Source organism: Zonotrichia albicollis, chromosome 2 (assembly GCF_047830755.1).
Source record: "Zonotrichia albicollis isolate bZonAlb1 chromosome 2, bZonAlb1.hap1, whole genome shotgun sequence".
Classification (NCBI taxonomy): domain Eukaryota; kingdom Metazoa; phylum Chordata; class Aves; order Passeriformes; family Passerellidae; genus Zonotrichia; species Zonotrichia albicollis.
In genome coordinates this window covers 50912521-50928709 of record NC_133820.1, presented here as the reverse complement: position 1 = coordinate 50928709, position 16189 = coordinate 50912521, and the positions used below count along the sequence as shown (strand labels likewise).

General features: G+C 45.9%; 1 protein-coding gene across 1 annotated transcript in view; it reads right to left on the bottom strand.

Annotated features, from left to right (window-relative positions):
* Positions 1–73: 73 nt before the first annotated feature.
* AMOTL1 (angiomotin like 1) overlaps positions 74–16189 on the bottom strand; it is a 54581-nt gene continuing 38465 nt past the window's right edge. Inside the window, exons 8-13 of the mRNA XM_005492079.4 lie at positions 11912–12061; positions 8208–8398; positions 6789–6914; positions 5296–5522; positions 3928–4197; positions 74–3007 (exon numbers count right to left, since the gene is read on the bottom strand). Coding sequence (XP_005492136.3) covers positions 2904–3007; positions 3928–4197; positions 5296–5522; positions 6789–6914; positions 8208–8398; positions 11912–12061 — 1068 coding nt within the window. The 3' untranslated portion in view covers positions 74–2903. The remainder of the gene's footprint in view (positions 3008–3927; positions 4198–5295; positions 5523–6788; positions 6915–8207; positions 8399–11911; positions 12062–16189) is intronic.

The window sequence follows — 16189 nt, the reverse complement described above, 5'->3', positions numbered from 1 at the left end:
CACATTGTTTGCAAAGACTCAAGAATTTTTTTTAAGTTCTTTCTTCTGGAGGACTGAATGTATTCACACTGGAAAAGTGAGAAAATAAACATGTTTATACATTTATTATCTACAATAGTAAGGCACAAATTTAAACAGCAAAGAATAAGAAATCTTTGGCTGACCAACAATATCAACATTTGCTGGGGGTGACACATAACATCCTTCATTTCCCCCCCTATGTACAAATAACCCTCCAGCTGTAAAACACTGTACACAAACTTCTCTATACAACCAACAGCAATAAAAAATGACAGTATTTTACAACTAGTTACCACTGACATCACCTGGAATGGCTACAGCACAGTTTCCCAAAAACACAAAACAGTTCAAAGAGCTGGGAAAGCCAGCACAAATGGAGCTGGGCCGCTCTGCTCAGCGGGGCTGACATATGGCAGTAGTACTCCATCCAAGCCCTGTGAGTGCTTGGGCTGGAGGGAGACACACCACTCCTCCAGACCTTCCCTCCAGGAAAACGAACATCTCTTGAGTTCAACAGAATGGGTGAGAATTTGGTTTATTTCAGCTGTTGCATACACACTGTCTCTAACAGTTTCCTATATCTGGGGCAGCACCAAGTGTAAAGCCAGCTTTGGATAGCAGCACCTGGAGAGACTATGCTCTCCCCAAGGAGAAGTGCTGTACTCTAGCTGACTTGGAGAACTCGAGCTGAACCACTACCAAACATAACTGAGAGCTGATCATGCTGATCCAGCACTGTTTTTCCTGGATGCCTCACTGTCTGCCTGCACACACTTTACTGAAGAGTTTCAGCAAAATAAATATTACAGCTGGTAACAAAATGCTTAGGGACTTCCAAGCACCTGGGTATCCTTATTTCTTGGATAAAAAGTGATGCCATTAAAAATTCACCAACATTTTACTTGTATTCCCTTGATTTGTCGTTCTCTTGCCCCATTCCTATCCCAGATGCTTGAGGAAGGGCCACGAAAGTGGGTCAGTGGTGATGTCACATGCGGTCCCGGCTTCTATGCAAACAATTACAATGTTTAAATTAACTTTAGAGGGGAAAAAATTATCTTACAAGGCATATATTAAGCTGCATATCATCTTCCAAGGGTTTTACACCTTTGGTTTCACAATGCAAAGCTGCTAATACTTGAAACACACAGTTTGCTTCCTGCACAACCTACCTACCACTACTTTGTTTAACAAGTGCGAAACTCAGAAAGAGGGTGACAACAACATACGTCTAATTCTAGGTACACACAAAAATAAGTGCATAGCTTTAACATAGCAATTTTGTTCTTTTTAAAAACAAAAGGTATCAGCCAGGCAGTACTGAGCACAAGGCTCTGGCCTGTGAAGGCTTTGAGTTCACAAGGGCTTCAGTTTTTGGCAAAAGCAGAGTTTAAAATGCCTGGTGTTCTCAACAGTCAAGGGCTCTGATTTGTCGCCTGCGGGAAGAGGTGACCTCGAGCCAGCCCTGAGTGCACGATTACTTCTAGCACCCATCACTTTTCCACTCTGGGCAGCTTCACATTAGATCCCATTGCTCCTTTTCCCAAAGTTAAGCTCTCCTTAAAGTGCACCACAAGCAGGAACTGCAAAGCTAATACAGAAATGCCTCGCAGAGGAAAATTTCCCCATCGGCATGTGCAGTGCACGAAGCCACAAGTAACACAGTGGGTGAGCTGGCTGCCTCCTACTGAATTCAGGGACAAGGCTGAAAATAAGAAATGTTCCACCCTGGGTAAAATAAGGTGAAAAGAAACCGCAGCTCAGCACAGAAAACACATGATGCTCACGTACTGCTTTGCAGTTAAACCCTTCCCCGCCTGCTCCTGCACTCCTTAATGTCTAAGTCCCACATCAGCTTGAACAGCAGGTTTGTATGCTCAAAGAAGCTAGGATTTGGCCATAAGAATTGAAAGTTCTTACCACAAATACACTGACTCTTCAAACACGATGAACCAGTGCCCAGAAAGAGGTATCTTCTGATCTCACATGGCAACCCAGCTTAACTCCTCTAAAAACAAACCCATGCAGCTCCCCTCTGAAGGAACTCTGTAACTCATAGCCCTTTAGGGAGCTGCTGGGATCCTCCCCCAACTTTCCCTCCGGAAACTTTCCTATGGTTACAACAGGGTTTGCTTCAGCAGGGTCCCCCTCCCCCTTCTGCATTCATCCATGAGGAGAATTCCAGCCAACAACTGCTCCTATAAAAAAAAGAAGTCTCAGCAAGCTCTGAGGTTGCAAGACATGAATATTTGTACTGTAAATTCAGCTCCAAGAGAAACACTTGTACAGCCAGGAAAGAGGCACCTGACCTGCCTGCCCAGGAAAGCCACACCAATGCCACTTCAAATACTTACAAGAACCTGCCATGTACATCTACAGACCAATTATTCACAAAAATTAAGTGAAATTTTTGAGACTGAAACCTTTGAGAAATGCATTGATATGGAGGAAGATGCAAGTTTTTCCTGGATTATTCAGAAACTTTCTCTGGCCTCCAAAGAGACAAGATTTCACTCCCTGTCCTGGTTGCTGAGGCAGGAAAACAGAGCAGCAGCGTGCAACCAGTCTGTAACTTCACTACTTTCTCTTTATGCCAGAAAACACAGTTTCCTTTTTCCTCAACACTCCCTTTCTCACACCACTTTCCATTTTCAATGACCCTTTCTGTTCAGAAAACGTCAGACGTTCATTTCATCACTCCTCTTCAGTGCTCTTGACTTCTCTCCTGGTGAAAAGTCTCAATGTGTCAGACTCTAGCTTCAATTTGGGAATAAACTTTGTCTTTTTTCAGACTCTCAGGGTTAGTTTTCAAGGTTGGCACACCAAGGACCATCTTGGGCCTGGCTGTACACACACAAAACCCCAGAGATGCTGTCCTCTGCTCAGATGAGGATTTCCATCATGTCTGTATCTGGAAACTCAGGCTTGTGGAGCAGGCTGCTCACTCTGCCTTTGCTGTCAGGCAGCTTCCCGTGGCTGGAGTTCTCTGCAATGGAAAGAAGGGAAAGTTGGTCTTCAGTCCAAATTCAAGTTGTTCAAAGCAAATATCAACTCATTGCTTGAGGGTGGGGCATGTATGAGCTGTACACCCTACATACTGAAAGCCATATTTGTTCAGGACACTAAGAATGTGTGATGCTGAATTCCCCACACAATGACAGCAGGTGTGTCGGTGTGCACAGACCCCGAGGTGGTATTTAAGAGATGCACACCAAAGAACCTCTTTAGCTAAAAGCATAGAATGGTCTGGGTTGGAAGGGATGCTAAAGACCATATAGGTCTGTGATAGTCAGCCCTTTTAATGATACATAGCATGTTTTTAGAGGGAAAACTTGCTTTTGAGAGGAGATGAATGTGTAAGAAACAGGCTCTTTCAAAATAACATGCATAAAATAAATATCTCCTTTGCTAGGGCTGCAAACCAGCAGTTTCCACCTTTCAAAAATAACTAAAATTGTACTTCTTTACCCCTCCTAAAAAAAAGGTCTCCACCTTCTCCTTACTATTGCCCCCAGCTTTTCTTTAAAAATTAGGGAGAAAATGGTGGTTTAACCAACCATGGTTTTAGTTGAAAAAAAAGAGAAGATTTTGAGCAGGTGGGAAGAGTTTTCAAGGTGTGAAATTCTAAATTTTATATCTAGCAGCATAAATATCTACCCTGCCACAGACGAACAGAGCTTTACAGAAGCTGCTGAGCACAAAGCTCTGCAAAGCCACCCTGGGCAGCCTTAGAAAGTTCTCTCCCTACAGTTTTATTTTCCCTGAAGAAACCTCCACCACACCTTACACACTGTGGCAGCATCACATACCCCCACCTTGCCCCATTAATACTGATGTCTCTCTGGGATTGCTGATAGCCCCGGGGGTGCTGACATTTCGCACTGGCAGGGATCTGGGAGAGCTCACCCAGTTTCTCACTGGCCACTCGTGTCCCCAGGGGCCGTGGGGCTGGGCTGTGTGCCGGGGTGGCACCCAGGCGTCCCCTGCCAGGGAAGGAGGCGGTGGCGGGCCAGAAGAGCTCCGCGGTTTTGTCCGTCTGGGTGCTGCTGTCCTTGCTGCCCGTCTTGGCGTGGGAGGCTGCCGGCACTGGGACGGGCATGCAGGACAAGGAGGGCAGAGGAGGAGGCAGAGAGGGGCCTGATGGGTGGTCATGGTGCTCCTTTCCCAAGAGCAGCCCTGAAAACACAGAGAGGTCACTCACATCCTGGCTCAGATGCACGTGCTGTCCCCCATCCCACCCTGGAGCTACAAGATGCTGGGTATGGCTCCAGTCATTTAGTTCAGCTTAGCTTCTCCCCTTGATGCTGCTTTTTCTGGCATCCACATGGTACTTTCCTACAAAACAGCTTTTTGAAATCAGCTTCCCCTCCCTGCCTCCCCTCCCACACACCCATCCCAGTGGCACTTACTCCCAAACACTGCTACTGCCTTGCGCACCTCCACAACCCCATCCTATGTGGTCCCAAACAACAGGCAGTCCTGCACTGATTTTCCCATTTATCTGCTATTACAGCGACCTTAGACGGTCACTGTGGTGAGAGAAGGACGAGAATCTTGTTTCTTGATCAGAAGGCTGATTTATTCATATAAGATATATAATACATTATAACTATACTAAAAGGAAGAAAAAGAGAGGTTGCAGAGAGCAGCTATGCTAAGAATAGAATAGAAGGAATGAATAACAAAGTTCTTTGCCCAGGGAATCTGTCCCTGAGCTGCTCCTGTGATTGGCCTTTAATGGTACACAAGGAAGATGAGCCAATCACAGGGACACCTGCTACATTTCACAACAGCTGATAACAATTGTTTACATTCTTCTTCTGGGGCCCTTTGCTTCCCAGAAGAAGGAGAAATCCCAAAGAAAGGATTTCTATGAAGAAATGTCTGCGACAATCTGCCACATCACATCATGCTGTCCTATCCAAAGGGATTCTCACCCTCTTGATTAACTTTATTCAGGCTTTATTTCTAGCCCAAATTTGTTATTTACTCCCATAAAATTACAAACATTATGCGCTTGTATCTGGGAGGTCTTCCCTCAACTATGGCTTTCTATAATCAGTGCAGAATGATGTAATATGATTTAAAATGTAATTAAGATACGATGCAAGGTTAAAGAATTACTGGGTTTTTTTTTACTTAAGCACAAGGATACGTATCCTGGCCATGAAAGTGCTCTGGAAATGAGCTGCCAAGGCACTTTGGCTAAGCTCAAGCAGAAGGACTAGGATGAAGTGATGGATGAACCAAAGCTTAAGCAAAAGCTGAACTCACCTATGCTTCCCTTCCAGAGCTTTTCCTCCTTCCTCTCCTCAGCTATCTGGTTGCTGGTGAGCGAGGTCTGGCGCGAGTGCGCGCCGGCAGCGGCGGCGATGGAGGGCACGGAGCGAGCCGGCCGCAGGCTGGCACTGTCAGCTTTGCCAGGGTCCTTCCGCGACCGCTGCTGAAGGACCTTGATCATGGCATCCTTCTCAATTATTTTGGCGTGGAGATTCTTTATTCTGCCAAAATATGAATGCTCTGCTTACAGGAATGGAAAAAACCTGGGTAGGTCTCCATACCTGGAGGGAGGTGCCCAGGCAGGGAGGTGCCCAGGCAGATGCCCTGCTGCTCTGTCCTGTCTGCTTTTGGATACTTGGGCAAGACAGCTCCCAGCACTTCCTCCAAGGACAACCAGGCACTTCAAAACAGACAGCATTTCTAGCTATTAAGCCAAAACTTTTCTGCAAGGTTAACTGAACCCATCTATGCTATGGTTTTACTACCCCAGCAGGAGCAGTGGGCTCTATCCTGACCAGTATCCTCAGCAGTATCCTGACCAGGCTGCACAATACAATCACATAGGCAGTTTTCACCCCTGTAATGCATTGGGGCCAAATCTGGAAACTATGCTTTGGCAGACTGAGTTAACCCCAGGATTCAGGTCTGTTGTCAGCTGGATTAAAAAGACCTGCTGAAGTGAGTTTCTTTTGGTTTCTCTAAGAGGTGGTCTGGGGTCTTCCTTCTCCCTCACTGCTGCAAAAACAACCAGCACATGGTGTTCAGAGCTGAGCAAAGCTCACTACTTCTCTCATACCCTTTAGACCCTAAAGACTCTCAAATCACTAAAAAAATGGGATTACCTGAACTCTTCTCCAGAAATGATTAGCACCAAATCATACTGAACAACTACAAAACTATGTTTTTCAAAAATCTGTACACTTTGACAGTCAAATTACTAGCCTGACTGTGCTGTACAATATATAATGCAATGCAGGTGCATTTTGTGAAGCAGTGAAAGCATTCGTTTTCTTCATCACACATTTAATGAGCAATTTAAACAAAAGATGCTAATCTATATTTATGAAAGCAGAGGCAAAACTCCACTACTTCCTTGGAAGCAGGATTAGCTTGCATCTGTGAGTGAAAAACAAAACACAAACCCAGTAAAAACAATCACTGGTATTTTCCACAGCAACAAATACACCTCTTTTATAAAAGTGTCTGCAAATTTATGTCCTTGTATGCCAGACTACTCTTAATAGTGGAACAGCCTCTGTTTTGTAAAAATGTTGGGCTTGCCACAGAAGGCTTAAGAGGAAGGTAGGAAGGAAGTTATGACAACAATTCTTTAATCCCTGTTTGAATGCTGAAGAGCAAAACTAAAGTCAAAGTGAAGCCAAGCCCATCCTTTCCAGGCATGTAGGAAGGAACAGAAGGGCATCCTGGTTTATGTGAACCCAGCCCCAACCCCACAAGAAGCAGGAACGGCAAGGCATATCCCTTACGTGTACTCCATGTCCTGGCAGCGGCGGTTGGCTTGCACGATCTCCTCCTCCTCCTGCCAGCCCCGCACCTCCAGCGCCGCCTCGCCGTAGCTGCCGTTGTGCGAGTGGCTCGGGGCCGAGGCATCCCTGGCAAAGGGTTCACCACGGTCAGTCAGGCTCCTGAGACTGTGAGGCTGCCTTTTGCAAGTGACATTGAAACTTGCAAAGAAAACCCCAAACCCATGTCCAAAGAGCAAGCCAGGAATGCTGTCCATCAAGCAGATGGATACCTGGCATCGGGTATCCTCTAGCAGGCTACTCTTGGCTTGGGCTGGGTCATTCATGCCATTCATTTAACTGGGTTAAAGGAACAGAGAGCATGCTGGAATCATGACCCACACAGGGATAACAGCCACCCAGAAGGAGAGGGTCAGACAGAGGGACCCATGCACCAGATTCCAAGTCAACAAGACTACATCATGAACCAGTAACAAAGCTCTACACTTTGGAAGTTGAAAAACAGCACAGTAATTGCTGCCTAGACTGGAGTGTGAAAGGAAAGTCCATCCTGAGTCACACATTTGAACACCTTTCAAAGGGAAAACTCACTTTAGGAAGCTTCCTGGGGATTTGGTTCCTAAGAAACTGGGTTGAGAAGTTAACTATCCCATCCTCCTGATCACTGGGAAGTGTCACTGCCTTTTGTGCTTTTGGCCACCACACTTTGACACAGACAAACTGGAGACATATCCAGACACAAACAATGTGAATGGGAAAAGGTTTACACTAGGGCATGTCAGGAATGGCTGAGGGGAGGAAGCTAGTTCAGACCAGGGAAAATACAGGGAATATCTGTCCTCCAATATTCACAAGGCTATTTAAACATCAACAGTTGTCAGTTGTTCATCCTGTATGCCTGGGAAGAACAAGAATCAATGGAGGTAATTTGCAGTGAAGAAGTTTAGCTGAGCTATCAGGAAAAATATTTTAGTTTGAAGATAAATGAAGTGGTGGAAAGGGTTATTTAGGCAATAAAATTTCCCTTACTACAGGTTTTTGAAACTAGGTTAAACAATCTTGTTGCAGGCCAGGGGATGGATGCAGCTGTATACCACGTCCCTGCTCACTATGCTGGGGAACTGTGAGGAGCTGCCTTACTTGTGCTGTGTAATTTGGCACCTTGAGACTCCCAGAGGGCATTGCTTCAATTTGATGCCTAGATTTGATAAGCCTTTGGACCCAGTCAGAAGGATAAATTCTGTCTCAAGCAACTACTCTGTCTCACAGGCATGACACCCAGGAGAAATGCATTAACCCTGGCAGTGTGACTCAGCAGGGCAAGGCAAGCAACATCCACCCTCAAGAGAACACCCATTCTGTACTATTTTGCCATGCTGTCCATGTGAACAGAGCTGCCTGCTGGCAGCAAGGCCATCTTACCTCTCTGTGACAGCTGTGGCTGCAGCGTTCATGGCAAAGTGCCGGATCGTACTCTCCTCCAGGTACTTCTGCTCCCACTTGGTCATGTCAGCTTCCAAGGCCAGGATCCTCTCCTCCTTCTCCCGCACCAGCTCCATCAGGGCCGGGGCATTATGCTCTGGAAGGCTGCTTGCCTGGTAGCTGCCCTGCCTCTGCCAGTGGAAACAGTGACAGATATTCATGCCCTGCCAGGCATGGCATGCTGACCCTTTTTCCTCAGTTTTCTGGCACACAGAAAGACACATCCCCATGTCTTTTGACAGGGGCAGGTGAAAATCCCAGGCTAAATCCCTTAGCTTGCAGGAGAACAGGCACATTGACCATATGTGCAGTCCTAGCACACTCCTTCCTAGACCATGCTGACAGAAGCAGGGATTTGGCTGCTACCCTGGATGTGCAGAGATTTCCTGGGATAACCCAAGCCAAGGGAAAAGTAGGAAAAAAAAACTGGTAGGAAAAGAAGCAATGAAGCTTTAAAAAATACTCTTCTTTCTGGGACTCCATGCCCATGGCTGGGCAGTGCTAAGTATGGACAGGCAGTTATTACCAGAGAGTTTATATATTAAAGCTGAAAAAAAGCACCTTGTGACCTAGTTACATGTACTCTGTTTAAAACAGCAGCTGGGAAAATATCCCAGCCATGCATTTAAGCTTGTCCCTTCTGGCACATTAGTTCGCTTGTGCCCTCAGGGATACTTTCATAGTGTAACAGCTAACTTTCTAACTGGAGGGGCAGAAGATTCCCAGGCACCTGTGGGGTGGCTCCCATGGGATGCTGACAAGCAGCAATGGGCGCATAACTACTTCCATCTATGCTGAAAGAAAAGTGCTCGTCCAGGCAGGATTTATTCCACCCAGTTACAGCACTTTAATTTAAGTCACCTAAGCAGCATGGGTAGCTACCCTGAGCTCCTCTCACTGCTGACAGACAGGCAGAGGTAGATCCTGTCCTTGGCTCAGCAGAGGGATGAGTGCACAATGAGGGGAGAGGCATGAAGCTGTGGGAGAACTCAGTAGAAATAAATTAATTTTTCATAAATGCAAGAGATTTGTTATACTCCATGGTGAATGATATTGTGCTGAAGAGGAAACCATGTCTCGGGAGCACTGACTTCTCATTCATGTTGCACCTTGAGGTTCCACTGGCAAAGCTGTACCATTGAAACTAGAGGTACCAGGAAAGGGCTGCAGCCTTTGCCTCCGGTGCAGTAACAACATGTTTGGAAGATGCTTTCTGGAAATGCAGTATGGAGTGGCCCTTGGGATCAATGGCTATGACTCTGCTCCTGCAAAAATATTGTCAAACCTCTGTCAGGAAGACAGTATTTTGGAAGTGTGATCCTGATCTACAAATGGTATTCTGGAACATCAGAGAAGCTTGTCATCTTCTGAGTCAAAACATCTGCCAGCCCTGCACACTGAGCCTGCAGTGCTGACTGGAAGGGCTTGTTTACTGGTCCCAATTAGTGTGTCAGTGATAAGGAAGATTTGCCATTTGGACTCAGCTACCAGCAAGCCAGGAACAGAAGAGATTCTGACTCACTGTCTCTTTGTGTGCTGGGTCCCTTCTGCTCACTCTGGTAAAAAAATGAGAAAAGAAAATCACCTTTTTTTCTCTGCAATGAGAAAATGTTTCAGTAGCTATAACTTTGATTACTCAGAGAAGACAGCTCTGAAGCAAAAAACTGAGGTATTTTGAAGTAAAGTGAGTCTTTGCAACATTGTGGCTCATAAACAAATAGTATAGATAAAAATAGTAAAAATACCCCAAAGTTTTCTCGCAAAGCTTATAGGTAAGACAAGAAGTTAAGAGTATCTTACCTCTTAAAACTGACTAGATAGAATCAGTGCAGGCATTTGAAAATTATGCCAACCCAACAACCAATTGCTAATTATGGTGCCAAAATAATTTAAAAATAAACAATCTGTAAGTTACAGAATAATTTTCTGCCAAAATGAACAGACATAGCCTGAACTTGCAAGACAAGGATTTCAGCAACAGTCCATACCTGTTACTTAGTATATCAATCTGTCCCAGCCTTGGTTCTAGCTTTACATTCATCGAATTTTAATTGTATTTTTCTCAGACGTTCTTTTCTCAAATGGCATTAGCATGTTATATTCTACGTAATTCCCTTGTTAAACTGTGAGAGAGCTGGCTGAGGGGGAACTGAGAAGACTTGAACACCAAGCCTGTGGTGGACTGTGCAAGAAAGACTTAAAACACTTCTATGGCAGCAAGAAAGAGTAGAGATGAATGATAAGGGTCTGCAGGGAGCAGCAGCCGAGTGAAACCTTGGGCAGGGTGCTGGGGAACCTGCCCTGCCCTGGGGCTGCCAGAAGGAAGGGGATGCTCTCAGGTCTGGCTGCTTCATGACTCTGCAAACTCCTGACACTGACCCTGACCGTAGAGCTATTTCCCAGTGGCATCCTGCCAGCAGGATCAGCCCTCTGCTTTCTGGCAGCACAAGCTCCGTGTAACAGCTGCTTTGGTGTCCACTAATGGCTTATAAATAAGGAAAGGTTATAGCAGCAGATGCGTGCGATGACAGATATGGGTGAGTGCTTCAAGAGTTTCAAGAGTTCCAAGAGCATCATGCTTTGCTTATGTTGCTGCTTCTTCCCCAAGCTGTAGTTTGATACATTTAGCATATCTGCTCACTCTCCTCCAGGGCCAATGCCCATATATTTGGCATTTGGTGTGGGCTGCATCCTGGAAATTCTCCCCGCAACCTCCTCTTTTTTTTTTTTTCTTTTCAAGATGACTGGACTTTGTGACTTAGGGATGAAGGTGTTATAACAAAGGAGTAACTGTGTATAAAATACAAGCATAGCAATACCCCTCTAAGGACACAAGGCTGCCAAAAAACAAGGGAACACACACAGAAATTCTAAGGTATACTCCTAGCCTGTTGTGGTGTGTTGTAATAGCCTGTTTTATTACAACACACTGCAACACTAGCCCATTCTGGACTGGACTGATATATAAATAATTTATTGTCTGAAGATGATATCACTTGGCTCCAGATCTGTCATGGTTGAAGTTTCTGTGAACCACACACATCAAGTATTGCACAGAACAAATATGGGCCTAGATCTTGGTCCTACCAAATCCCACATCACCCCACTTGGCCTTTTCAATGAAACATCAGCTAAAATTTTTGGGGTGAATCTCACACGTACTGCACCTTTCCTCTCCTCCTTCTGTTGGAGCTGGTTTTTGCACAATCTACCATTGCTAGAGACATGGAAGGACATTTTCCCCTGCCTGCCCTTGGGCAAGGGAGCCAGGACATCTCAGCCCAGCAGCAGGCAGGGCTCAACTGTATCCAGAGCCCCACAGCAGAACGGCCCCATCCTCTGCTGAAGATCAGGAATAAGAATCATAGAGTGATTTGGGTTGCAAGGGACCTTCAAAGATCATCTAAATCCACCCCTCCTGTCATGGGCAGGGAAAACTTCATGAGTTCAAAGGCCCATCCAACATTACCTTTAACACTTCCAGTGACCAACAACCCTATCCAAAGGAATGGTTTAGGAGGAAAGCCCAACAATCCCAATCCAAAGATAAGGTGTGACCTGGCAAGGCTGCAAGTGACCACCTCTGTTGAAATCAACACCAAAGGCCCCGTGCTGGGGTCCTGCCCATATCACCCTGTGCTCACCTGCTGCATCCTCAGCGAGTCCAGCTCTCTCTCCAGGCGTGTGCGCAGCCGCCGCTCCATCTGCTCCCTCTTCTCACAAGCTGCCTGCAGCTGTGTCAGCGCCTGCTGCAGCTTCTCCACCTTCTCCACGTAGGCCTGCTTCCTGCGCAGCTGTGGGGCACAGGCCTCAGCAGCCTGCAGGGCACTGTACCCCACCCCAGACCACTGGGGCCCCTGAGCACTTCAGGCACACACTGAGCTTGAGCATGGCTTGGGTCATTTGCTTCCAAGAGGGATAGGATGGTGCCTTTGATGGGCAGGGAATGTGCACAGCAGGCATTGCTGGGACGGGACACAGCTACCCTTTTTGGAAGGAATACTGCCCCAAATCTTCCACCCACTGCTGATCTGCTAACCATGAAAACCCCCCAGGCCATTTCTAGGCAAGAGCTGTGATGTTGGTGGACACTCTTTGGGCAAATACTCAGGACAAATCCAGTTAAGAGGAATCCCCATGGGTTTTATTGACTGCTGACACTCAGCACACTGCCTGCACCCAAACAGAGGGGTTCTTTCTTCACTCCTGCATATCTGCTCAGCACAGGTGGAACAAGTGGAGTGCCAGCAGCCAGAAGCACTCCCACCTACTCCATCCTGTCCATGGTGATCTGTAGATGGGATGTCCTGGCAGCTAAAGCCAGCCCCTCTTTACATCTATAATGCAATTACTGAAGGGCTAAACATGACACAAGGATTTTGCAATGCAGGGTTTTACAGCCAGAGATTGCTCAAGCAGCATACCCCAAAAGGGGTACAAATTCCTCTTCTGTCACCCTAAATCCATCCATCGATCCATGTCACAGGTGAAGTGAAATACAGACTTGCTTACAGCAAAAGCATAGCTTGGTCTAAACAAACCTCCCTAATGCCTGGCACCAACAACTGGCAGAGTGACCTCCTTAGCCCTGCTGCAATCTGGGTAATGCTTACAGCTCCCTGGGCTTTCCCTGAAAATTAATGAGATTATAAACCCCACCAGTCTCTGGCAGCAGCATGAAGACTGCATTCCTTAGGAGCTCACAACTTGGCAAGACCCACATAGCAGAGACTTCTTGCTGAAAGTGCTACTTTGGCAGTAGGAAGGTGTTTGTGTCACCTCCAGCCACACCAGCATGGATAGAGAGGGTTAGGGAGCTCCCCCAGGGTCTCTCTTTGGCAGCAGACCTCATCTGCTCCCCAAGTCCTGCCAAATGCTGCAGGGTCCATCTGTATCACAGTAGCCACAATTTGGCATTGGAGCAGCCCTCTAGGCCCCAGGGTTCACACTCACACACCTCTGCCCTTGTGGCTGAGGCAATGCTCACGTGCCCACCACTGCCTTCAAAAACAATTTTGCATGAGATATGCAACAAGACAGTTCTCATAAACATTCAAAAACAAAACAAAACAAACCCACCAATGCATTTAAAACACAAAGTATAAAATGTTGTAATTCATATTAATTTGGGTTGCCAGTGAAGCATGGATCCATAAGGGAAGGTTGGCTAAAATCAGAGACATGTGACGCTAAGCTCCAACATCTCACAGACACACAGACTCCAAAAAACCCCAAAACTGGATGGCAACTGGAGAGGTACCAATCCGTCCTCCTGCTGCATGGCAGGATCAACTGCACATAAAACCTGGCACATATCTCTATAAGCTGTTTACAAAATCACCCAGGGGTAGGAATTACACGACCTATCCCTGCAAACTACTTCACAGCTTATTTTCCTTTACTGCCAGAAAACTTTTACCCTAATGCCTAATCTGGCTTTCTCTTATGCAATTTAAGCAAATTACTTCTTGTTCTGTCTCCAAACTGTGATCTACTAAAGCAAGAAGCATTTACTTAAACAATTCACTTCTTCACCAGATCAGCAAACTTGCCTGAACACTGCCCTTGTCCTGGGAATTAGAAAATAAAGATGAAGAACAGCTAAGGCTAAAAGAAGATCATCCAAGCAAATAAATCTGAGTAAAGATGAGTGGGTCTTGGAAAAATATCTGTGCTAGAAATGTAACTCCGGTCTGAACAATTGAATTCTACAGATACGAGATTTGAATGAAAGACTGTAAGAGATGGAGAACCCACTATCACTCTAAGTAGATTGTTTCAGTGTTCATTACTCTTAACTCTTTATTTTCAGCCTGATTTGTTCAGCTTCAGCCTCCAAACACTGCATCTCATTACTTCCTCTTATGTTAAATAGAAATGTTTAATCTCCCTACAGCAACCCTTCTTCATCCATCCCTGGATGGATAAAGGGAGAGCAGTGGATTTTGTGTACTTTGACTTCAGCAGGGCTCACCATACTGTCTCTCACAATATCCTCATGGGTAAACTCAGGAACCATGGATGAGTGGACAGTGAGGAGGATTAAGAATTGGCTGAAGAGCAAATCCCAGGTGGCAGAGGGTCTGGTTGGAGGCTTGTCACTAGTGGTGTCCCTCCAGGTACAATACTGGGTCCAGCTTTGTAAACCTATGAATCAATGACTTGACTGAAGGCACAGGTGCCTCCTCAGCAAGCTGCCTGCAGAGACAAAGCTGGAAGGAGCTGCTGACAGCCCAGAGGGCTGTGCACCCCTCCAGAAGGACCTCAACAGGCTGGAGAGATGGGCACAGAGGAACCTTCTGAAATTCCACAGGGGAAAATGCAGAGCCCTGCACCTGGGGAGAAATAAGCCCATACTCCAGTACAGGATGGGAGCTGACGTGCTGGAGAGCTCTGCAGAGAAGGACCTGAGGGTTCTTTACTATGTGGGTGTCCGAGCACTGGAACAGATTGCCCAGAGAGGTTGTGGAGCCTCCCTCACTGCAGATTATCAAGAACCATCTGGACACAATCCTGTGCTCTAGGATGACACTGCTTGAGCAGGGAGGTTGGATGAGAAGACCCACTGCTGTCCCTTCTAATCATAACCATTCAGTGATTCATGTTCATGCGCACAGTCTGAAGCTCAGACAGCTTTCACTTAAACTCTTTTCAGCAAAGAACAGCTTCTGGACCCCAAATAAATTGTACAGCTGCTTTCTGAGCCCTCTCCAATTATTCAGTTTTCTATTCAAAGCATGGAACTGACACATGATTCCCGTAGCAGTCTGCTAAATGACATGTGGTAATAATACCACCTACACATTTTGAATTAAATCCTTCTACAAGCAGACACTCAAGGATAATGCAGATTTATACAGAAGACTATCTTATGTTAATTCAACTTACTCGCTACTGCTTATTTCTTAAGGCTTGATTTAAAATGCTGTTAATTACATGCTGGTGGTAGAACAAATCTGGGCAGATTTACAAAGCAGTATATGAGCTAGAGCTCTGTTAACAATAATAACAGTCATTTTGATTTGACTGAATTGTGTTTTCCTCAATATATTCCAAATTATAGTAAAAATCCCTGGCTTAAAATGAAGGTTTAACAGTGCAGCTTATCTTCTGCATGTATTTAAGTAAGATCCAGAAACATTGGAGACTGTTGAAAAGGTGCTCGGAATCAGCCATGAAAACAGGACAAAAGGGAAAGTGAGTGCTGGAGTTTGGGCATGTGCTGGCAGCCTCAGGTTACCTGCACTTCACCCAAGCTGCCTGACACTGCCTTGAACAATTAAAACATACAGCTGGGCTAAAATTCATTTGAACTGCCCCTAGAATGAAAAAAGAAGTTAAAAGGTACCAGATTAACATGGGTTTGTCAGGCTAAGGACTCTGATATACTCTGGCAAATACCAAGGCATCACTTTCATATGTCACCTCTGAGACTTCCATGCCCAGGGCAGGAGATTACCACCTCTGTAACACCTACAGTACCCCAGACAGGAATTTACCACCTCCATAACTCCTACCATGCCCTAGGCAGGTTAGGAGCTCCCTAGAGCTAACCTCTGCTCAGCTCTACCAGTCCGCAATTCAGGATCCAGCAGACGCACATTTCTGTTGAATGACTAGACTAAAACCTGACTACTGCCAAGCTCTTAGAGCCCTAAGGCTGCAAACATATTTACTACAACACAGCAGGCACAAGGTAGGTTCTTGAACCACCTGCCTGGAGACCACTGTATAAATGCTTCTGCCTTCACTAGTCTCTACTCAGCAAATCAATATTACCTGCCAGTACCACACTGACAGCCTGTGGACCAGACACAAGCTAACCACTATTTCTTCCCATCCCCTGCATGATGCCATGAGCATAGAAGCAGGCATTGCCACCTAAACCATTCCTTTATTCAGCCCTTTGTAATGAAATGCAA